At 48.5% G+C, this 23,667-nt stretch overlaps 1 protein-coding gene and 2 long non-coding RNA genes across 15 annotated transcripts in view; 1 reads left to right on the top strand and 2 right to left on the bottom strand.

Annotated features, from left to right (window-relative positions):
* The window catches only part of GRAMD1B (GRAM domain containing 1B), a 60,391-nt gene extending 40,689 nt beyond the window's left edge, over positions 1–19,702 (top strand). For 7 of the 8 annotated variants that reach the window (XM_051638651.1, XM_051638650.1, XM_051638645.1 and 4 more), the window contains 16 exons: positions 737–821; positions 2,251–2,354; positions 2,505–2,600; positions 3,025–3,105; positions 5,272–5,387; positions 5,871–6,027; positions 6,719–6,908; positions 7,253–7,396; positions 8,015–8,133; positions 9,559–9,701; positions 10,305–10,408; positions 10,792–10,995; positions 11,254–11,344; positions 13,720–13,827; positions 17,237–17,354; positions 18,072–19,702. In XM_051638651.1, coding sequence (XP_051494611.1) covers positions 737–821; positions 2,251–2,354; positions 2,505–2,600; positions 3,025–3,105; positions 5,272–5,387; positions 5,871–6,027; positions 6,719–6,908; positions 7,253–7,396; positions 8,015–8,133; positions 9,559–9,701; positions 10,305–10,408; positions 10,792–10,995; positions 11,254–11,344; positions 13,720–13,827; positions 17,237–17,354; positions 18,072–18,161 — 1,950 coding nt within the window. In that variant the 3' untranslated portion in view covers positions 18,162–19,702. Of the gene's footprint in view, positions 1–736; positions 822–2,250; positions 2,355–2,504; positions 2,601–3,024; positions 3,106–5,271; positions 5,388–5,870; positions 6,028–6,718; positions 6,909–7,252; positions 7,397–8,014; positions 8,134–9,558; positions 9,702–10,304; positions 10,409–10,791; positions 10,996–11,253; positions 11,345–13,719; positions 13,828–15,454; positions 15,565–17,236; positions 17,355–18,071 lie in introns of those variants that run through there. The other variant, XM_051638653.1, reaches the window with a different exon arrangement.
* LOC127393523 (uncharacterized) lies at positions 11,900–18,707 on the bottom strand. 5 transcript variants are annotated; one of them, XR_007891478.1, is made up of 7 exons: positions 18,621–18,707; positions 18,030–18,157; positions 17,874–17,945; positions 17,438–17,779; positions 12,822–12,953; positions 12,567–12,697; positions 11,900–12,152 (listed from the first exon to the last, which is right to left on the bottom strand). It is a non-coding gene; the product is annotated as an uncharacterized LOC127393523 (long non-coding RNA). The 5 variants fall into 5 exon arrangements; XR_007891476.1 differs by having other exon boundaries at positions 12,834–12,953; XR_007891477.1 differs by having other exon boundaries at positions 12,567–12,953; positions 17,438–17,581; positions 17,660–17,779.
* Positions 18,719–22,658, bottom strand: LOC127393524 (uncharacterized). 2 transcript variants are annotated; one of them, XR_007891479.1, is made up of 6 exons: positions 22,551–22,658; positions 21,993–22,101; positions 21,491–21,625; positions 20,610–20,805; positions 19,669–19,829; positions 18,719–18,801 (listed from the first exon to the last, which is right to left on the bottom strand). It is a non-coding gene; the product is annotated as an uncharacterized LOC127393524 (long non-coding RNA). The 2 variants fall into 2 exon arrangements; XR_007891480.1 differs by lacking the exon at positions 18,719–18,801 and adding an exon at positions 19,262–19,333.
* Positions 22,659–23,667: the final 1,009 nt, after the last annotated feature.

Here is a 23,667-nt window from a genome sequence, read left to right as displayed (position 1 = left end):
AACATGGACAGCATTATGCTATAGTTTGGTAAACACTAGAGAAAAAACAGCACCTGGTTTCCCTTCAGCCAACAGCAGGGTTTTCTCGGAGGCCTTCCACGAGGAGGAAGTGTCTGCAGAGTGAGTGCAGAACACATCTGAGTCACTGCAAGAGCCTCTTCTGAGCCCCACCAAAGTGTTCTCACTCTACCCATGGGTAGGTGTGTGTTCACTGACTGCCAGGTGGAGCCCTTGGTGGGGATAGGAAGGGGGATGGCTGCATGATTCCTGAGCTTTTGGTGACAGAGATGGTTGAGGTTCCTCTGGCAGGGCTGCAGCTGTACTAAGCCCGTTTTCTGGGGTTGCTGGGCTGCTCCTGGGGCAGCTGGGCAATCAGCAGCTGATTGACACATTGAAGACAGAGCACGTGGCATCCCATGTGCAGTCTGGGATTGCAGGAAACAAGATTAGTCTTGTAGCCCCAGCTTCTTGCAATTCCATTTTGGTACCTAGCAGATATGGTTACAGTCCTACTCTGTACTTGCTCTTCCAAGTCAAGTTCTCCTCTTCTTCTCACTTAATGCACTAAATCCCAAATCCTCCCCTCTGTGTGTCTGCTGTGATGGGAGCTCCCAGCTTCACGCTTTGTAAGAGCATCTGATCCCCCTTCTCCTTGCCAAGGTGTTCCCCTTTCCCCACTCCATTTCTCTGCCCTCATGCCTGCCCCTCTCTTGAACAGACACTCTCTTCTCTGCAGGTGTTGAGTCCAACGTACAAACAACGGAACGAGGATTTCAGGAAACTCTTCAAACAGCTGCCGGACACGGAGCGTCTCATCGTAGGTAAGTTCAGCCCCTTGGTGCTGTGCCCTCCTGTGCTGGCCCGTGGCTTGGGGAGGAAATCCAGCACCTGTGCATGCAGCTCTTCCTTCTTTGAAGAGATTGCCACCAAGGAACAAGCCCTTTGTGTGTGTCATGTGCACAGACAGAAACCTCCTCACCATTTCTAATGGTTTCCATAATTGTGGGGAAAGCAGCGCTGGTTTGTATCATCTCTGGCTCCGTTCCCTCATGATGTCAGGAACATGTTTTCCTCCCCAGTGCTACCCAGACCTCCCAGTGCACTGCTGTTTGAGCTCTTTCCTTGTTGGTGAAAAGCTGGGGAGAGACTTTTTACAAGGACTTGTAGTGAGAGGACAAGGGGGAAGGGATTAAAACTGGAAGAGGGGAAATTCAGGTGAGACATGAGGAGGGAATTCTGGGCTGTGAGGGTGGTGAGACCCTGGCCCAGGTTGCCCAGGGAAGCTGTGGCTGCCCCATCCCTGGCAGTGTTGAAGGGCAGGTTGGGTGGGGCTCTGAGCAACCTGGGCTGGTGGGAGGTATCCCTACCCATGCAGGGGGTTGGAACTAGATGGTCTTGAAGGTCCCTTCCAACCCAAACCCTTCTGTGATTCTATGGTATGGTCAGGGTTGCACATCTCAACGTGGATAGCACTGAGCTTCCCTTTTTTCTAACACCCCTGAAGCTCCCTGCTCACACTTGATTGCATTTCCATCTCCATTCAGTGACATCCTGGTGCTGCATCTGCTCTGCTCTCTTGTGTAACTGCTGATCTCATACTGCTGAAAGATGCACATCCCAGCAGAGGGATAGAAATTGTTTAGGATGCTTGAAGTGGAAGAGAAATTAACAATGGCACTAGAAAGTGAAAAGACAGATTAACATCTGGAAATACACAGGATGCTACAGAATGCTAATAAGGCAAGATCATCAGTCAGCAAGAGAGATTGTCTGTGATGTGCCCTGGGGAGAAATCATAACCTGGTGGGCAGAGCAGCAGCTGTGGCTCAGCTCCTTCTGGCTCTGCCTTCGACTTTCTGCAGGACTATGTCGAGTAGCTGCTTCTTTTGATGCTGCTGCTCACCCTTCGGCTGTCCTGCCTTCTGATTTGGGTGCTCCTAAATCAGCGGTGTCCAGTGACAGAACAAGGAGCAATGGGCACAAACTGGAGCACAGGAGGTTTAACCTAAAGATAAGAAAGTGCTTCTTGACTCTCAGGGTGACAGAGCCCTGGGACAGGCTGCCCAGGGAGGCTGTGGAGTCTCCATCCCTGGAGAGATTGCAAACCTGGACGTGTTCCTGTGGGATCTGCTCTAGGGGATCCTGCTCTGGCAGGGGGGTTGGACTAGATGATCTCCAGAGGTCCCTTCCAACCCCCACCCCTCTGTGATTCTGTGATCCTGCAAGTGATCATCTGCTGTCCCCCCACAGATTACTCGTGTGCGCTACAGAGGGACATTCTCCTGCAGGGCCGCCTCTACCTCTCTGAAAACTGGATCTGCTTCTACAGCAACATCTTCCGTTGGGAGACACTGGTGAGGCTGTCAGGCTGCTGCACTGAGCATGTGTTTCATGTCAGCAGATTTGCTGACGTGGCTTGAAAAGCACTCTTTCCATTGTCTTTCTCATCAGTGTCACCTGTGTTCTTTTTCTGCCTCCCCCTTTCTGCATGGCTCTGACTGCAGCTGACAGTTCGCTTGAAGGATATCTGCTCCATGACCAAGGAAAAAACAGCACGGCTCATTCCTAATGCCATCCAAGTTTGCACTGACACTGAAAAGGTACATCCTTGAAGTCTCCACCTCTGGGGCCACCCCTTATGGCTGTGAGGGGCAGGGGAATACACGTGGTGTGGGGTTTTTCCAAGATGACTCCTGGTGCTACCTGGGAGGAAGGGAAAAGGGCTGGGTGCAGAGCTTCTGGAGACCTTGGGCTGAGTCTGGGACACGTGTAGCTCCTCTGTGGGGTGTGGGCCAGGTAGAAGATCTGGGTTATCTAGTAGCACATCTCTAGCAGAACTGTTTCTGTGCTGCCTTGGGTGAGAGGCACTCAGCTTCAGTCTGTGCCTAAGAACCGAGCAGCTGTGCTGTATGACTTGCTCGGTCTTTCTGTAGCTGAAACGTGATCCAAAAAGGCTTGTCTCTCCTCCTTCCCTTTTGTGGGCCTTTTTTGAACTGATTTTTCTCTCCATCTCTTCCCATTCAGCACTTTTTTACTTCCTTTGGCGCTCGAGACAGGACGTACATGATGATGTTCAGACTCTGGCAGAATGCTCTCCTTGATAAGGTACAGAGACCAGCACCTCAGGGTTGGGAGGGTGAAAAGTGGGCAATGTCTGCAGAAACACACTGCCTGGGAGAGAGTGTGGGAATAAAGAGATGTAGGGACAGTAAGCAGGTGTTTGGGCAGAGCAGGTACTTAACTCCAGGTGCAATTCTCCCTCTTCACATGGAATTAGGTTAATGGTTGGACTTGATCATCATCTTAAAGGTCTTTTCCAACCAAAACAAGTTCTATGATTCTCTGAATTCTGTCTATGTACAGACATGTGTGGCACACACAGTAGATGCCACTTGGCCTCTGCTGAGATGTGGAAGTGTCTCAGGAAGGAGTGTTTTTGAGGTCTGTAATTCAAGTGAAGCAGCCCAGAAGCAACTGGTTTGAATGCAACAGAAATGGCTGCTCCCCAGGGAAAGCTCTTGGTAACCTCTGCTTCTGCACTGGTAGGACAGCATGTATTGAGGGTATCTCAAAACCTGAGGAGGACAATGGTGGGTGGCTGTGAGGTGTGTTGGGTAAAGGCTCAAGGGCTGGATGGTGAAGTGAAGCAGGGATGTCTCTGCCAGAGACCACAGAGGTCCTCTGTTTGATCTGTGTCTGTTCCACAGGCCAGTGAGGATCTCAGACCTTACTGTGCAGGAGTAAGGCTCATGAACTGATCTTGCAGTGCTGCCAGCATTTTGAGATGTTCTGGCTGCAGCTCATACCACACTGGACGGCTCCTTTAAGTAACCAAGCACCCAGAATAGCCTGTCCTAAAAGTCGGGGTAGTGTTCGTATGCAAAGGGGTTGCTTTGCCCTGGGTAGCTTGTGTTGATCCATATGCTGTAATTTGATCAGACTATTAAAGTTCCTAACCAAATTCCATGCCCTTGGCTTCAAGGTCAAAGCAAATGGGAACTGAGACGTGGAGTGATAAAGGCAGGAAAAGCTTCCAGAGCTCTTTTTCCAAGTGTAGGATCCATGTCTGGCAGGAGAGAGGGAGAAAACATCTAGGTCATTTTTCCTGATAAGACATGTGGGAAGATGGTGAAACAGAGTTAGACATATTTTTTGGCTAAAAGTTTCTCATTAGAGGTTTTTTTCTATGTCTTTGATTGCTACTTTTGGGAAGTAGCTTAAAAATGTCCTGTCTTATCCCAGGCAGTAACTTTGGGAAGAAGTTACAGCCAGCAACTCTGAAGAAGTTCACTAGATTTGTTTTCCCTCATTCCCAAGAAATCTTTGTCATTGGTTGTAAATTCCTCATGGGTAAAAATCCATCCCCTTTCAACCCTGTACCACTTATTTAAGTCACAAGTTCTCTTGTCCCATGTTTTAGGAACCAGAGAACGTGTTCATGTGGTGGTCAACTGACATGCAGCCCCAAAAAGCTGAGCTTTTGTGAACAGTCTTGACAATTCATTTTCTCTGTTGAACTGGAAGTGTATCCAAGCTTTTCACAATAGTATCTGGTGAGACAAACTCTCTTAGATTTTAAACTGCAACAGAAAATGTTTTTATTTGTTGCTGGCTTAGCTTGTTTTCCCTTTGGCTGTAATTCTGTAGGCAGCTTTAATTTAAACAAACCTGGAGGGGGAAAAGCCTCAAAAGATGTTGTGGCTTGGTATAGTAGGAGACATGAAATGGAGGCACAGCAGAAGAGGCAGGGAAAACATATGTGGAGGGTAATGCAGGTTTACTCCTTACATTATTACACACACAGCACTGTAGGAGCAGGAAATCTCCTGTTGTGTGCTGCTCTGGGTGTATCCTGGCCTTGGCTTCCTGGTAGCCTTCAGTAACATGAGACTGTGGGCATGGAAAAATATCAAAGTTGGATTTTAGGGCAGAACCTGGGCTGATGGTGAAGGCTTAGTTGGCAAAAAAGCATCTTATGGCTTAATGAAACCATTTCTAAGCCAGCTTGGCCTGACAAGATGAGGATACAGACCTGCAGCCAGCACAGAGCTGGGCCAGCTACACACAGTCCACCTGCAGCACCCCTGGCATTCAGAAGAGGGGTGAGCCTGTCAGAAGGCTTTCTCCTCCCCTCAGGGCCTGTGTCAGGATCTCTCACTTCTCCTTTCAGGGCAAGGGATGCAATACTCCTGACAAAGGTACTTCCAAAAACTCATGCTATTTTAGTATTCTCAGGTGCAAACGTGTGCTGTTCTCTGTTCCCTCCCTCAGCCTCTCTGTCCAAAGGAGCTCTGGCACTTTGTCCACCAGTGTTATGGGAACGAGCTGGGTCTGACCAGTGATGATGAAGACTACGTGCCTCCTGATGATGACTTCAACACAATGGGGTGAGTGAGGAGGAGTAAAATCTGCCTGTGATGAAGAAATCTGGCCTTGGCAGAAAGGAGTCCTGATACACTACATACCTTAAACTGCTGTTTGTCTATGGTGAGAGATTCTGGGTTCTGGCTGAATGTTTGTCCTTTAATGAGTAATGTCTAAAAAGCTGAAAGTGTACCATTCCCTCATGGAAATCAGGAGGGACTGAAATGCCTGCCTCTCTACTTGCTGAGCTAGATGAGTAATTCTAATGACAAAGCCTCATGGTCCCAAGGCCAGTCAGCATGGTGCATGGTCAGAAAGTGCTGGTGTTTGTCAGTCTGTGTATAAACACTTGAGAGGTTTGGGCTTGATCTTCCCAGCACTGAGCCATTTTTGCATCCAGTCAGACTGGAAACTTCACAGAAGGATTCTGACTTGCTCTGTGTGTCCAGTTGTAGCTGTACTGAGAGGGGTAAATATAAAAACCTGTGTTCTCTGTGGCGTCTCAGCTACTGTGAAGAAATCCCTGTGGAAGAGAATGAAGTCAACGACAGCTCCTCAAAAAGCAGCATGGAGGCCAAGCCAGAAGCTAGTCCTCAGCTGCCCAAGAAATCTGTCACTGCCAGCACCTTGACATCCACGGGGAGCAGTGAAGCACCAGCCTCGGTACGTGTTCCCCTTGGCTGCAGTGGGAGCAGGAATCCTTCTCTCTGGGATCCAGCTGGTAGTCCTGGAGTGTAGGAGGTACCTCCTTACCCTGCAGCTTCTCTTCCACTGGGGCTGACCACAGTCCTCGAGTCAGTGAGATGTGAGCATGGCATTAGCCCAAGAAAAATGTGAGCAAAGTGTGCTTGTCCTAGAAGCCAGTAAACTGGGACTCTCAGCAGCAAGGACATTTTCCTGTCTATATTTTTCAAGGAAAGAAAAATGAGTGCTGGAGATGAGAGGGTTAGAATTTCTTCTCTGCCTTCAGTTATTCCCTAGGAAACAGCGTGTGCCCTCCCTGCCAATATTGGAGCAGAGCAGAACTTGTCTAGATAAAATCTCAGGTTTTCCTAGTTGTACTGTGCTTGTTCGGGGCAAACCCAATATTGTTTGTGTGCTTGTCTGAACAAACAAAAAGCCTGTGTATGTCCCAGGCTTCAACTGGATGTGGTTCTTTGAGAGGAGGTGACCTAATATGCCCAAGTGTTTTACAAACACCGTATGATTATCTTCCTCCTCTCTGTATTATTGAATTTCCAGACATGTGAAGGCCAAATATTCAAGGGGATGAGACTAGGCCCACAGGGGTAAAGAAATATCCCCCAATTTCCAGGTGCTGATCTTGCCTCATTATGCTCTCCCCTTGCTGCAGTTTGATGGAGTGCTACCAGAAGAGGAGGAGGCAGTGGCAGAGAGTCCTGTGGAAAAAGACCTTGGCATTGCAAATATCATGGGAGAGAAGATAGAGATCATTGGCCCCGTGAACTCCCCTTCCCTCGACTTCAATGACAACGAAGACATTCCCACTGAGCTCAGTGACTCCTCAGAGACCCATGATGAAGGTACGCAGGGAAGGGCCCTTCCCCATGTCATGTTTTCAGCCTTCTCCTGTCCTTGCCAGTGAAGGACTGGAACAGCAAATACTGAATTCCTTTTCTGGGCCTTAAGAGTTCAGAACATGCAAACAATTCCTATCCTGGAAGCTGAATGTGTTGAGATACTTGGAAGGATGTCCCTAAAGTAATCTATGACACTCCCAACTATTGTCTTGGGGTCAGTGGAGGAAAAGGGTTAGAAGTATCTCCCTGGGGTTCCTTCTTCACCAAGTAAAATAACTAAGGTCCTGGTACTCCTGAGATTGGCACAGAGGGTCCTGGCTGGGGCTTGAGGGCCTGTTTTCCCACAGGGGAAGTCCAAGCCTTTTACGAGGACCTGAACGGCCGTCAGTACGTGAACGAAGTGTTCAACTTCAGCGTGGACAAACTCTACGACCTGCTCTTCACAGACTCCCAGTTCCAGAGGGACTTCATGGAACAGCGCCGGTTCTCTGGTGAGCTGCTGCTGGGAAGGGCTGGTCCCTGCTGGGGACACACAGACTTGTGTCTTGGCACACACCTTGGAGGTGTAACCTTGCCTAATGATACTCTGGGACAGCTGCAGTCTGTCCTGGTGGGAAGCAGCAGGTAGAGCCACCCTGGTGTGGCTGCCTAGTTTTATTTTCTATGAGCTGGATCTAAGTTTATGGAAGAAACAGAGTCTTTCATTTTTTAACATCAGCTAAGGCCTGATCCTGTTTTGAAGGCTCAACAGTATGAGAAAAAAGCTCTTATAGGTCCACACCAGACGCTGGCACAGACTGTGCAGTTGACAATGCAAAGGGTGTTCCTTGGCACACTTCAGTCCTCTCCCTGTAGCTGTAGGGCTGCTGAAGGAGGTGTGTCCTCAGCCTCTCCCCCTTTCCCTGCACTTGAAAGAGGGGAATGTGTTCACATTTAGTACAGGAGACCTTTTCCCATTCTCTGTTGAGCTCTAGTGCTTCTGCAGCCAAGCTCCCCAAGGGGAAGGAAATCCTGTCCCGAGTTGAGTTACGTGGTGATGCCTTTCCCTAGGGAATTGATTTCAGCTCCCTCTCCAGTTACTTGAGCAGAACATTGTTTTGTCCTCTCAGATATTATCTTTCATCCCTGGAAGAAGGAAGAAAATGGCAATCAGACCAGAGTTATCTTGTATACCATTACCCTCACCAACCCTCTGGCCCCCAAAACTGCCACTGTCACAGAGACACAGGTATGTGAAAGGGGAGCAGGGTGCAGTGCTTTGCAGAAACAACCCTCTGATTTATTCTCCTGCCTTGGGCATGTTGCTTTGCACGTTTCATTCTCCCTTTCAGTTTTCCTTTTACACGTTCTTCATGTATTAACTTGCTACCCAGTGTCACTGCAAATGAGAACAGCTCATCTTCCACTCACGCTGGATTGCAGTGCAAGAAAGGACCATCAATTTTCTAGCAAAAGCAGATGAGTTTGTAAACAAACCAGCACATTTTAATAACTGTGTTTGTCTCCCATACTGGTATTTTTTTGAGCTGTGGTCAGTCCAGCAGATGTTATTCATGAGCAGGGCACAAGAAGCCAGATACTGCCTGGCCAGTCCTTCTCACAGCTCCACATAGAGATGTCCAGTTTTTTTTTTCTGGTGGGGACAATTAGATGACATGTTTAAAAGGCAAAAACCCATTTGCAGTGCACTGGGAAGAGCAGGCTACCTGTATCTTGTAGGGCTGCAGCTAGAGAGGGAGGAAAAGCCTCTCTCTGTGTCCAGAGATCTGTTCAAGTGGCCAAAAGTAAATACTGAGAGTCAGCTTGAGAGAATGCCAAGAAGGAGCCAAGAAGAGATGGGTTGTCTGAGCATTATGTTCAGGGAGAGGAGAATCCCAGCAGCAAGATGTGCCCTGTAAGGATGGGGTGAAGGGTGCTGGTCAGAAGCAGAGACTGTGCAGGGGAGACAGCAGAAAGAAAAGGGGCAGGGAAAGTGATGGGCAAAGGGATCAGTACACTTCCAGGCAGGCAAGGACATGGCCTATTTTATTCTGAGTTTGGGGCCAACCACCGAGGTGCATTTTGCTGTGTCTTTGCTGCAGAGGTAAGTGGAAACCCCTGCTTCTTGCATAGGGATCTGCAGTTGTGTCTGTCCCCTTTGTGAGGCTCATTCTGGGGCAAAGAAAGATGCAGATCAGAAGCACTTAAAAGGAAGCAACTGACATGTTCTTACAGGGTTTAGAATCAGAATAATTTACTCTAGAAAGGGCCTCTGCTCAAAGCAGGTTCACCTCTGGTGGTAGATCAAATTGCTCCCTGACAAGCCAGGCATCAGTTTAATGAGGTGACACTTGCAGAGGTCCCAAGGAACTGGTCCTCACCAGGCACAGCACGTAACCGTGTCTCTGATACAAAATGCTGGAGGTTGAGCTGCTGGGGCTGAATGCCCCTTTTGAAATATGCCCTTGGGGAACAGCTGAGTGAAACGCTTGGTTTCCTCAGGTATTCCTTCCTTGGAAGGGGAACTGGAAAACGGCAGAGGTGTGGTGTGGGCACGGGTGTGGACTCTTGTCTGTGGTAGAGCTGTTTTCACAAGTGCTAGAGAAGGTGCCAATCTATCAAAGCTGTGTTCTAACCAGACTAATAGTTGCCTTGCATGCTGTCTTTTATGCAGACAATGTACAAAGCCAGCCAAGAAAGCGAGTGCTATGTGATAGATGCAGAGGTGCTAACTCACGACGTCCCCTACCATGATTATTTCTACACCATTAACCGCTACACGTTGACTCGTGTTGCCAGAAACAAAAGCCGACTCAGGTACATTTCTTGGGGCATAAAGAACTTTACTGACCACCAAAAGTCACCTTTGGGTGGGAATTCTGCTGTTGGGTGTGCTAGAGGGGGCTGGGGAGAACTTAGTCTTATTTCTTTGTCCTGTTGCCTGATGCACAGGAGTTATGGCTGGGCCAGGGGGAGGATTTACAAACTTCTCTTGCCCCCTTCATGGAAGCAGTGGTTGGCAGGGCTGGTTGCCACACACCAGCTTATCACCAGTTGTGATAAGCAACAGGACATATGTCCAGGGATTGTGCCTCTGAGATGCACCTAGGGGGGCAAGCAGGGGAAATCTGGTAGCAGGCAAAGCTGTAGGCTTTTGTTTTTGACTTCATTAAGTAATTAAATGTCCCTCTGCCGTGTGGCCAGAGGTCTCAGAGTCCTCTTAGGGAAGGCTCTCTTGAGGCTTTCCCACCACTGCCTTTGTCATGCTGTGCTTCCCCTCTAGAAACACAAAGGGCTGAGACCATTCCAGAAATAACAGTGTGCACGATTATTTCTTATATTTACATTGACAAAGGATTGGGATTTTACATCACCTCCAGGAAGCAAAACTGGGAGAATAACTCCCCTTTCTTCACGCAGGGTTTCCACGGAGTTACGTTACAGGAAACAGCCTTGGGGACTGGTGAAATCCTTCATTGAGAAGAATTTCTGGAGTGGCCTAGAAGATTATTTCCGTCATCTGGGTAAGAGTGGCAATGCCCAGAGCTGCTGTGCTGACCCACAGGCAGGGGCACCTGCCAGAGCTGCTGCAAGCAGGCAGCATGGCAGTGATACCTGCTGCCACCCTGCTGGGCATCAGAGCTCTGAGGGGCATGGGGAAGGGGACAGCCAAAGTTATTACCACAGCACTGGAATGAAGCAGGTCATCACATCCTGCTCTCTGGCAGGAGCACAGCCAGTCTGGGCTCTGAGTTTGGCAAAAGGTGTAAGGGATGTGTAGTGTGTCCTCTCCTCTTAGACCCTGCCAACTTGTTTGGCCCAGCAGCTGTGCCATTAGAGGGCTTCAGTCTGTCTCTGCAAGGGCAGTGCCACTTCTATTAAATGCTTTCCCCTGCTTGCCCTGCAGAGAGTGAACTGACCAAAACTGAGAGCACGTACCTGGCTGAGGTCCACAGACAATCCCCGAAAGAGAAGGTGAGCAAACAATCCACCGTGCGCCGGAGGAAACGGGCCCATGCCCACCTGCGGGTGCCACACCTGGAGGAGGTGCTGAGCCCTGTCACCACCCCCACAGATGAGGAGGTTGCACATCGAATCAAGCATGTGGCAGGTGAGGAGCTGCAGACCCCTCATGCTTTGGGGCTGGAAAGCTGGGTACCTCTGGAATAAAACCGGAGCTTTGCTTGCAGAGGGTTAGTGGGAAGAAGAGCCAGGCTTCCCGGGGCTGGGGGGCTGTGTGGTGATAGCTTCAGTGAGATGCAGGGATCACAGGATCTTAGGGGTTGGAAGGGACCTCAAAAGATCATCTAGTCAATGCATGGGATGGCTAAAGGGCATTTCCTAGCCTGAACACATCTTATCTCCTCAGGTTCCACTCAGACAAGGCACATCCCTGAGGAGAGCCCCAGTGGCTTCCACCTGCAGAGTGTCTCCAAGCTGCTCCTGGTCATCAGTTTTGTGTAAGTGATTTTTTGTTCCTTTCCTTTTAACAGCTTTGGTCCTTTCATATGTCTGGTGGTCTGTGCTCTCCTGTGCCAGCTTTTTCTCTCTTGTATTTTTCTCTGGTCCCAAACTTTGCACAGCACAGAGGAGAGAAAAGCAATGACAAGTAGAAAAGAATTCATTAAAATTTCCCCCAAATGCCCCATCAGCTGTTTTGTCTGGCTTGATGCCACCCAGATGTTGCCAGTATTTAGCTGGCTACTGATCTGGCTCTGGATATTATTTTATCAAAGTGTCTCATTTCCTCTCAGTTTTGACCTTGTTTTAATGAAACATGGGCTTTGCAGACCTGTGTGTTTCTGGGAGTCCCAAATGCAGGTCAGCTGAACTGCCTGGGACACAGCAACATGGGCAGTGGGAGGCAGGGCAAGGGGCAGCTGTGCAAGGAGAGGGGAGTCAGTACTTCCAAGGGAAATAATCCAACAAGTAGAGTCTTCTTTAGTTCAGGGACTCAGTTTAGAGATTTTTCAATGACATCGAGAAACTGTGGGTTTGTTGGTTTTTGGTGGGTTTTTTTATTTATTTATTTTATTTTTTATTTAAAATAAGTAATTTAATATAATCTGCTGACAAAGTACCTGTTCTCAAGAAAGATGACCATGGAAGCTCTCTGGGAGTCACTGTGCCATCACACATGGCTCAGGGCACGTGAGGAGTCTGCTACTTCTTTCCTCTGGTCTGACAGATCCTTTTTGGGTTGGTCCTGGGTGGTGATTTTGATGAGATACCACCTCAGAAAGAAACTGGATCATTCAGAAATGCTTTCTGCAAAATAAGGGTAGAAATACATGAAGCAAGAGAGATTGGCATGATTTCACTAGTTCAGTAGTAAGGACTACGTTTGGTTTGGGTCCCTTTTCTGCCACCATCTGTCACAATTGCTGGTCTTGGACTTGTCTGGGTGTTTCCCTCAAAGTGAGGAGGGGATGGGCCCCTCAGACCCCTGTGGCTCAGGCTTTATGCCTGCACCCTGGGGCTGTGGGACTCTTTCCCTGCCTCTTGGGCTGGTGGGAGCTGTCAAGTGTGGGTGCTGCGGTGGTTGCAGGGCAGGTGCTGTGAAGCAGGACAGTTCTAGAGGAGCAATCCGGGGTTTTCTCAGCACTGAGGGAACTGGAAGCATTCTGCTGAGCCTGAAGGAACAACAGAACTTGGCTCATTCTTTTCTTATGCTCCACTCACCTTTCAGCGAGGTGGGATGAAGCTGAGATTTGTAGACTGAGCTTCCTTTTCAAATTGAGCCCATTTCTGCATTTGCTTTTCCCAGTGACGATAAGGTTTGCAGAGGTTTGCTGCAGCAGCCCAGCTAGTTGCTGTAATGAGCAGGAAGGTAATGGAAAGCAATGCAATGAGAAGAGAGCCTGGTGCTATCACCCAGATCTAGACAGGTGAGATGCAATTAAAACTTGGGGCAGGAAGGCACAAAAACTTCATTACGTCTGTTCTGACTGGCTGCTAGCTTAGCTGAGAGAGTCCTCCATGGTGTTTTCAGCATCCTCTTCTGGCCAGTTGCCATCCTCCTGACTCAACTGGGTGATAGTGGGCCATTCTTCCAGTGAAACAGCTGCACTATTCAGAGACAGGCACGAGCATGTTATTTAAGAATCTGCTCCCTGAGTGTGGCTGAGGGGAGGAGCAGAAGGGCCCAGGGCAGTGGGGCATGAGGCAGGGTACAGTGGTTGGGCCTGGCATGGGTCTGCAGGGCAGCCTGCCTGGGGCTCCCAGCCCTGGGGCAGCAGGAGGGGCTGAGGCTGGAGATGTGCAGGCTCACCCTGCTTTGGGCTTGGCCACCACAGCTACACAAAGCTCATCTTTTGCTGAGCCAGTCACCATGAATTGCAGGCACACAGTCCCTCTTGCCTCTCTTCCCACTGTTCTTCCTTCCCTCCTCCCCCCATATTTCTTCTGCACTGTCTGTGAGCCTCCCCTGCTCAGCCTGGTTTCTCCTGTTCTGTGTCAGTCTGTTTCTAACCTGCAGCTACTCCGTCTTTTTTCTTCCCTGCTCCCATTAGGATCTGTTTCAGGTACTGTCTCTCTCTTTTTGCCTCTTTGCTCTCCTGTTTCCCTCCCTTTCTCTGCATTTGGCACATCTACTCATCCAACCTGTTCCAATCTGTCATCTTTCTGTCTGTCCATCCTCCTTGCTCACACATTTTTCCCATGAAGAGAAGCTTTGAGCTCTGATCACTCAGCCCTTACTCAGAGTAAATTCCCACTCAGCGTGGACCTGGGCCCCAGACACCTTCTTAAAGCCTTGGGCATTTTCCCAGGTGTGATTGGCAGGCAATGGGCTATGAGGTGCTCCTGGTAAACTGACTGTTCTCTTTATTTACAGTCTGGTGCTGCTGGTCATTCTCAATATGATGCTGTTCTACAAGCTCTGGATGTTGGAATACACTACGCAGACACTCACGGCATGGCAGGGCCTGCGGCTACAGGAGAGGTACTGTCACACCTGCCTTGTCCTTGCCTCTTCTTGCAAGTTTCCTGTCATTGTTAGAGGCTTTTGCAGAACACCAAAACCCTGGCTTTCTTGTATGTTGCTTCCTTTTTATGTAGAACAGATGAAGCAGGTAGGTAGGTGAAGCTGCGAGGCTAAACAGCTGCAGAAGAGAGCAAGTGAAGGCAACCTCTGCTTCTTCCAGCACCTCATGTAACAGGGGATGTTGTATGAATTGAGTGTTTTGCCATCTTGAGCCAAGATTACCATCTTCTGATGGTTAAACCTGCCTCTGGATGAAAAGCAGTGTCTTTGAATGACCCTTCTGTAGGACAATTAGGGCCTTTTAGGTAAACGTCTGGAAAGGTGTGGGTCCAGGTAGCAGCAGGGTGTTAGAGCATGGGAGGAAGAGACACACCACTAGGAGGACACAGGGCACTCCTTAATGGCCCAAGCATTCCCTGGTGGCACCAGATGGGAAGCAGTCAAGTATGATTGCAGACTGACTTTGTTTCTGTAATGATTGGTAGCATTGAACCTCGTCCAAGGCTTTTCGGACACTGTTTCAGTATAGTGTCCATTTAGTGTGTGCTGAGGTGCACAGAGCTCTAGGCTGGATGGCAGCCTCCAGCCAGACTGATTTTATTGCTGGGATTGGTCTTTTTTATATAAAGTCCCCCATCTTGCCTAGGCTCAAAGGCAGACCTGCCTGTCTGCATTTCCCAGGATGTGCTCCAGAGCACTTTTTTTTTTCTTTTGTAGATGGCCTTTGCAGTGGTGACCTGATTTCCTCTGGTGGTTTGTTTATAATGATAGCCAGGAATTCTGTTTAAAATTCCTTCTGGCATCTTTAGGTGAATGCTTTTATGTACTTAAGTGCTAGGTATCCTGCCTGAGTAGTGCCTCTTGTTTTCAGAGGTTGAAAACAGCCAGAGTCCCCTTTGTTGAGATGTTTTTGTCCCCTTTCTGGCTGTACTTCTGTGCAGAGTTCTTCCCTTGCTAACTTAGGTTTGACTTGGCTTTTTTGCATGATTTATCTCATGTTATGGACTTTCACATTTCTCCTCATTAGGGAAGAGAATTATTATTTACCCCATAATAGCTCTGCTACTTTCTCATGGATAGACACATGAGGTGATTTTTGCCTGCTTTATCTTCCTCTTGGCATTTATTTAGACCACTACTACATAGTATTTCAGTACAGGACTTGTGTGCTGTCTGTCTGCTTCTCATAGTGGAGAATCCTACTGGAATAGGATGTGGTTGCTCTGTTCCCTGCCCAGCCCTGCACAGGTAACTTTGTGTTGCAGCTGTGATTGCTGTGGAAGCAAACAGAACCCACCTGCTGGCTCAAAGGCTGGCTGTGCTCAGGAGTATTCCCCTGGAGCTCTGAAGACATTGCTTCCATTTCTGGTTCCACTGAGACTTAAGTTCTCTGTGGGCAGGGACTAGCCCCAGTCCCCCAAACTAAGTGTACCAATGCTCAGTACACAGACAGGAAAGCAGTCTTCAGTAGTAGTAGTAGTAGTAGCAGAGTAGGGTTATTGATCATGGGGAGTGGGGCCATTCTTTAGCTTGTACTTGTTTTTCATTCTCATGCTTAGTTAACAGTGCTTTGTTTTATCTGCAGGTCTGGAGCCAGCTGAGCAGGACAGATGGGAGGACTCAAGGTGCTGATGGAGCATCACCAGCTCTGGCTGCCCCAAGTTGATGGGTGATGGGCCCCAGGCAGGTGAGGAGGTGGAACCTGGCTGGGCCAAGGTGAGGATAAAGCCCAGAGCAGCAGAGCAAGGGCAGTTGGCAAGGTGGCCCACTCTGCCCAGTTTTCCTGAGAGGTAAGAGGGGAACCAGTTAGACTGTTACGTTGCCAGGGAGTGGGAGTTCTAGCTCCCACTAGCACAGGGGAAGCTAGAAAGAAGCAGAAGACAAAGTAGGAAAGCCTTTTAGCTATCTTAGGAAACAGCTAAATCTTTTCTACTTTGTCTTCCATTTGCTTCCTTGAACTTTGCTATCATAGGTAAGGCCAAAGAAGTAAGCAAGACTTTTGGCTGTCTTAGCTGGGGGGACAGCTGGGCAGAGTGGGGTGCCTTGCAAAGGCAGGAGCAAGGTGCCCCAATCTGTCCATTTCTCCTGAGAGGTTAAGAAGAAACAAGTTAGAATCAAAGCCTGCATAGAATCATAGGATCACTTAGGTTGGAAAGTATCCTTAAGATCAAGTTAGACTATTACATTGCCAAGGAGGGAGTGGGTTCTAGCTCCCACTATCACAGGGACATCCAGAAAGGAAGCTTGAAAATCTCTACTGTAGCCTGAGAAGAGGAATTCAACTATGCTAGAAAGAAGCAGAAGACAAAGCAGGAAAGACATTTAGCTAATTAGAAAATAGCAAAGCCCAAGGAAGCAAGTGGAAGACGAAGTAGGAAAGACTTGGCTGTAGTAGGAAAGCCATTTAGGTATCTTAGAAAGTAGCAAAGCCCAAGGAAGCTATCATAGGAGGCAGCAAACCTCGGAAAGGTAAGCAAACCTTCTGACTAACTTAGAAAGCAGAAAAGCTTTTTACCTGTCTTAACTGTGGACAGAAAGGAAGAGCCTTACCTCTCAGGAGAACTGGGCAGAGTGGTGTGCCTGGCTCCTGCCCTTACTAACTGCCATCGACTCCACTTCTGTCACTCTGCTCCCCTGGGCTTGATCCTCACCTTGGCCCAGCCAGGCTCCACTTCCTCACCAGGCTGGCCAGTGGCACCTGTCTGGAGCCCATGACATGGCCCTTAGTGGCAGCTTGGGGCAACCAGAGCTCGATGATGCTCCTGTCGGCACCTTGAGAGTCCTTCCATCTGGCCCAATTCTGCTCCACTCAGCAGCCTCCAGCCCTGCTCTGAGGATTAATTGGGCCTGAAGGGAGGGGATTGATACCTGCACACACCTGCCATTAAAAAGAGAGCCAGTGCTGCTATTCCTTGTAATAAAGAGAAAGCCTTTTATTAAATACAGGCTGACACAGCATGCCTAGACCAAACCAACCACAGGAACCACACTGAGGTACCTGTCCCACACCATTCTGTTCTGCTGTGCTGCACTGCATCATTCCCATCAGTGCCCACAGGGCCATCATTGTTCAGCACACAGGTCTCCCAAGCAAAGAGCACACTGCCTTCTCTCTGGCACATGGGTGTTCAGTTCCACCTACAACTTCCACAGACTTCCACAGACTTCTACAACTCACATCTTTGCTTTTAATTACCATGGTTAAGACACAGTAACATTGGTATCCTACTAAGCACCTTTAAATGCACTTTTTCTCAAGAAAACGTGCCCCTTCGGGGTGTAAACATTAGACAGACACCAATACAATCTACACACCCCTTGACTTCAGTTTCTCTAGATTCACTCTCGCTCATATTCTGCCTGACAGGTTACCCCAGTCTCAGACAGAATGGGCCCAGTTACTAGAATCACAGCAGAAGTACCATGACTCCGAGCTACAAAAATGGCGCGAGATCATCAAATCCTCCGTGATGCTTCTAGACCAGGTGAGCCCACGTGGCTAGTTAGTGCTGTGACTAGAGGGTCCCTGTGTCCTCCCAGCCACCCACTCACACTCCTTCAGCCTTACCTGGTTCCACGGCAGTCTGCCAGGTGTGTCACCTCTGCTGCTGTCAGATCCCTCCTCTGATGCAGTGGTGGGCAGCAGATCCCAAGGGCTGCTTGCAGGCTACAGCTTCTCTGTCACCTCACAGGGCTCATCAGGGAGAGAAACCTACAGGGCCAACCCCTTGTATTAGCACACCTTATATCTAGTCTCTGCCATCTCAGTTTGGAAAGCAAACTTTTTTACCTTCACCCTCATTTCATAAGAGCTGGTGTGGATGAAGAGCACACGCTTAGTGTGAGCCCTGAGGAGCACAAATCCCGGGGTTCCGGTACCTGCTGCCTAAAGAGCTGGTTGTACACCAGGCTGCTCAGAACAGAGGTTATATGTGAAAGCTGTTCTCCCCTAAGGAGAGGGCTGCTCACCCTCTACCTCCTCCTGCTCACCCTTTCTCTGTTACCTTGGAGAATGGTCTCACAGGCTCCTGTCTTCTCAGTCCCCACTTGTACATCCCAGCCCTGACGAGCTGCTCCTGAAAGACAGATAATTGTGGTATCCCTGCTTTACATGAAGGAGGAAGCACTGGTGGGGAAAGAAACTCCTGAAGTGCTGTCACCTCTAGGGTAGTGTCACAGGGGAGAAACTTCTTGTCTTGCAGATGAAGGATTCACTAATAAATCTTCAGAATGGCATCGGGTCCCGGGACTTCGGGTCAGATCCAGAGGAGAAACGGAAACGTTTCCACTGACAGGCAGGAATGCAGGAGGCCAGAGGACGGTGTGCAATATGTGTAAATAGGATATATAAATATATATATAAAATATATATATATACAGAATATAAATATATATATTATATACAGATTTTAAGAGAAAAAAAAAAAAAAAAGCCTATGTATCAAGAGGAAGGATTGACCTCCAACACTGGCTGAAATGGAGGGTTCTCAGTGGCAGCGTGGGGTGTGTGTGTGTGGGAGGGCTGTGCTCTCCTGGCACTGAGGTGCACTGAAGGGGGTGCTGAGGTCTGCTCCCCCAGCCCGTGCACCGCTTCTGTACTATTCCTGGCTGTTTGTCTGTCTGTTTTGTTTTTGTTGTTTCAAAGGGAAGCATCAGAGTGAGTGCCCCCCCCCACCCCTCCCTGTGCATGAAGGTCCCTGATGGGCTGTGTTTATCTATACTTACAAAGGGGACACTGTCAACTTACTTACCTTGCTGGCTTCAAGGGCAGAGAGGTTTCAGCAATTGCTGGCAATCCCTTCCAAAACTATTCCAACTGGGAGAGAAGGCCTCTGGAAGAGCTGCTGTAGGTCTGTAGAGAGCAGATCTCACTGGCAATCACCTTCTGTACTTCTTGGAGCAGAAACAGAGTTTGCAGTCATGCCAGCCAGCCTGGGTCAGAGAGCAAAGCACAGATTGTAAAAGAGCTGAAATGCTTTCCCCAACCTCTAGTTTGCCACCTCCTGATACTGCATTAATAGGCAAGAAGATGGTGGGGAGGGGAGGATCTGCCTACAAGGTGTGTGGATGGAGGAGAGCCACCCTGCAGAAAGCACACCTCCAGTCCCTTTGACAGTGTCCCCTTTACATTTTTGGTAGTTCTCTGCTTTCTGTGTGCTTGAGCCCCTGCCATTAAGCCATCCCTGTGCTGAAGATCTACATCAGTGCTGAAAGGGCTACTACCTGTGTGACTTCCCATGGTAGGGAGAGTACCCCAACTTACAAACAAAACCAAAATCAGTATTTATTTGCATCTTCTCCCGCTACCCTGCACAGCTAATTTTCCTCCTGCCTCTGGTCTGTGAGACCATTTTGCTCGTACTACCTAGCCCTTACCTTATCTTAGAAACTCTGCAGGAAAACATGAGACAGAAACAGAACTTCCTTTCCTTCACATGGCTGCCTCTGTGTACCAACAAGGTCCCTGAGAGTCCAGGAGAGGTCAGGAAGGGTCACGGGGACCAAAAAAGTAAAGAAAAAGGGACCATCAGTGGGTGGCAGGATAGATCTGGAGGGGTGTCCATGGTATGAGGGGTCTGGTCTCTCTCATCAGCTGGATAGCAAAGCATTTGCTCTCTAAGCAAGTCAGGAGGTAGAGCTGCAGCAAAAATACATTTTCCCCTGTTCTGGGGGATAATTCCAGACTCCCATCAGCAGCCAGGTGAGGGGCAGTGAGGCTGTGCTGTGCAGAGTACCAAACACTACTGTTGGAATGCAGGGTGCTTGTTGGAATGGTCAATAAATGCTTTCTCATCTTACCTAGCCAGGTAGATTAGGTGACACGTGAGGCCCTCAGTCTCCACCTTGCTCAACACTAGGATGTTTTCACCTTCTGAATGGCCAGGGTGAGTCAGCTGCTTATTCTCCATATACAGTTGCTGCAGTTCTAGCTCATCCATTGTCTCTAACTCCAGTGAGTGCTGAAAGAGCAGGGGACATAAGGGTGAGTAACTCATCTTCATATCTTTGTTCCAGAAACTCTCATCCACACAGCTGGGTCACAAAGTGGAGTCTAAGGAAAACCCTCACAACCTCCCACTTGTGCATTCCAGTTAGGGAAAGGTCAAGTATGTAGAAGTAACCCACTGATTTCTGCCTACAACTTTCATGACCAAGTGCTAAACACACCATGTCCTGCAGAAGACCATTCACATTGGAAGGAGCACAGATCAAGACAGGTTATCAGACATTTAAGAGTGTGAAAGCAAGGTACAATTGGGAGAAACATGCCTTGGCAACTGCAGAATAACATTATTTATGTCTATTTATTTAATTTAATGCTGCTGACTACTGTACTTCTCCCTGACCTTTTTCCAGGGAGGCTGCTGAAAAGGCTACTGTACAATGAAACTGAGGTGCTAGTGCCTGGGAAGGGCATCCTGCAGTTCACCAGGGGACAGGAGGGCCCCGACTTCCCACTGTGACTTGCCACACTGGCCAAGTGTCCTGTTTCCCCGTTAGTCACTCCCACTGTTACCAAGCACAGGAAAATCCCCTGCTGCCCTTCTCCTTTTCTAGATTTTAATTCCAAGCACCAAGAAAGAAGACAGAGAGGAAGCCCTGTGCCTGCCACCTTGCCTGTGCCAGGAAAGGGAAAGGCCACAACTTGAGAGAGAAGCATAGAACATGGGGTCTGTGCCACTTGGCCAGGAGGTTTTGTACACAGACAGACATAACCCATTAAAGGCAGAGAAACCCACCTGTCTGAGAAGGTAAAAAAAAATAAATGCTAGTGATCAGAGTTGGTTTCTTATCCATTTAACGTCCAGGTGTTGTTAGTTATGGAGGCAGGAAATCCAGTCACTCATCCGTGTGTCCTTCCTCTGCAGCATCCTTCCAGATTGCTGCTGTGCTAGGGCCTGGGTGTTCCTGCTGCCATGCTTCCTCAGCCTGGGCCTTAGGAGACAAAATAGCACAAGTTCTGTTAAATCCATGCCAGGCCACACCAGAGCAGCCATAATGATCTCAAGCACCAATATTCCCCTGCACGTTGCTTTAAGCTGGGTGTAACATGTTTGACATGTATCCTGACACAGCCACATTAAATCCTGACCAAACAGAGCTTGTACATGCAGTGCCCTTCAGACTGAGGAAGGTTTCTTTTTCTCTGAGTAATAGTTATTTATTTTTGCCACTGGGCAACATGTCTGGCTTGGAGTTGGATAGCATTAATGATCTTTTGTTACCTCTTAATTTATCTTTGTAGTAATGAAAGAGGAAAAAGCAAGGTCTTTTTCTTAAGGCAAAACCCACGATGGCACTAAAGGTGAGGGCTTAAACAAAACCTTGGTGTGTTTTCACCAAGGTGCCTTCCTCCAGAGAGGTATGATAGGAATCACCTGCTACTGCAGTTGAGTCCAAATCAACAGATTTAATTCATTTTGCTGCCATCGACAATTTTGGACCTGTCAGTTTATGATTACATGTCCTGGAGAAATTACTACCACTTTCTAGGAGGAAGCCTGAGCAACCTGAATAATGTTACAAGTGGGACTTCTGTCTTCCCTAAGCAGTTACAGCCCAGTCAGAGCTTGGTTCCCATTGTCAGGGTTTCTCTTCTCTACTTGCTTGCCTCACTTACCTGTGCCAGGAATAGTGGGGCAGTGGCAGTTCCTTCACAGCCCCTCGCTGATGTGGTCCCACCAAGTCCTCCCTCTGAGCTTTCTGCTGCTGGGGAGCTGCCAGGTGAGCATAGCTGGGTTTTAATTTCCAGAATCTGAACAAGTACAAAGGAGAGGTGTTTAAAGAAGCGTTTCTCCAGTGATATATGCAGACTAATCTCAACAGCCAGTAGCTTAATCCTTGCCAAGGAAGGTGCTACCTACTGGCAAGAGGGAGAAGGGACAGAAAGCTGATTTGCCCATTTGTGTCTCTTACCTCTTTATATGGGGCAGGATATACTCGCTAATCCTAGCTTGGTACAGTCTCACTTCTGATAAATAACATGCCTTCTTCTGCTTACCTTAAAAAGAGGTGCTTGGGTTTTGGCATCTGGGATGAGCTCAAAGTGAATTTGAGACCCGGAAAACTGCCAGGCAGTCATGCAATCCTGAAGTAGATACCAAGAGTATCTAGTGCCCTACCTGTGTGACCAAAAGACACAGGTTGTTCTGGGTGGTCAGATCAGAAGCACGTGCCCAAGGCAGGAGCATTGCTGGGTCTGCACATTCCACTTGAAAGAGAGGAAGGTTCCTGCAATGGTAAGAATAGGAGCTCAGCTTCAATAACTGGAGAACCAGGCTTGTTGGGTTCTCAACAACTAACTGATACTCTAAGGCACGCTGCAGTTAGGGAACTTTGATATGAATTGATACTAATTAACTTCAGCATAAATATTTTCTGGCTCCCTTAAGTCCTTTGGGAGAAGAGAAAAAAGTCACACAACTTTGATCTGCCCTAAAACATCTCAGTTATGCTGCTGACACAGGATGCATTTACACACAGCTCACACACAGCCATGCCAGGCTGGGATGGCAGGCTGCATCTGACCACCTGGGCCCACTTGTCTGCTTTAGATCTAATAAACAGAAACCTAAGAGATATGCAACATGCCTTTATTATACATATATACATACAGACACACACTTTTATATATATATATATATATATATATATATATATATATATATACACACACACACACAGTCATGTGGCCTTAATTCCTCTCCCTTTCCTGGTAACTTTGCCTTCTCAGACATGTATTTCCATCATCTTTCAGTGATCCCAAGGCACCTAAAATAGAGGAGACAGGCAGGACAGCCTGCAGCTTGCACACCATCCAGCACTAGAACAGAGTGGTGGAGATAGTCTCCAACCCTTCAGAAGGCCAGCACTGCTCGCACAGCATGAGCTGCAAAATAGAGGTTAGTGGCAGATGTTTTGGGGAGTGAATTGCTCCTGGGTAGTTAGATGGGTCTTTCCATGCTACTAGGAGTGGGAAAACATCCAGGACTCCTCTTCCTCTTGGGTTTATTTACATGAGCATGTGTCTGAAAAATCTGATCTGGGCAGGCTAGTAGCCAGGGGTACAGGGGCTCCAGCTTGTGCAGGGATCTGGGAAGAGGCTTTGCCACAGCGGGGCTCAGTCATGGTGTGTGCAAACATGTGGGTCCTCCTCTGCCACTGGTGGAGATGCTACACTCCTGAGGGGACCTCTCCAAAGAATGTCCTTACAGTGTTTCTGTGATGGTTCTGAAATAGCCATTGTCCCCAGGTAGCCCCTATCAGCCAGGTCTGCTTTTCCCAACCAGGATAGAAGCAAGCCACTTCCTAATTTAGAGGTGGGACAGTATGCAGAAAAACAGAGTCAGTTACAAAGACTTTAAAGCAGCAGTGCCTGGCTTAGAGAGAAAATCTTGTCACGTTTGTCAAGGCACCTGCTGCCATCTCCCAGGTCTTGGCAGAACTGCTCTTTCATGCTCCCTGCTGAACTCCAGAGATCTTCCCACACGATCTCTGCCAGGCTTGCTGCCACTGATAGGTTTCATGGCACAGTCATGTGGACTCTGGCTTAAATCCTTTCAGACAGTCTCAGCACCAGTTCAACTATCCAGCAGGGGCTTGCTTAAAACAATAGTTGAAACAGAGACTCTTAAACCAAAGCATCTGAGGTAAGTGGCTCACAAAACATTCATCACTGTGTAGTTTCCCAACCATGACTGTGCTGATTTCTCTGGCCCGTTCCCCTGCCTGGCATGCTCAGATCTCTCTATGCTTTGCAGTCTCTACAGTACGAGTCTCTCTGTGCCATAATACCTT

This window comes from Apus apus, chromosome 22 (genome assembly GCF_020740795.1).
Source record: "Apus apus isolate bApuApu2 chromosome 22, bApuApu2.pri.cur, whole genome shotgun sequence".
Classification (NCBI taxonomy): domain Eukaryota; kingdom Metazoa; phylum Chordata; class Aves; order Apodiformes; family Apodidae; genus Apus; species Apus apus.
Note: the sequence above shows the minus strand (reverse complement) of the source record. Positions and strands in the feature narration are given on the sequence as shown.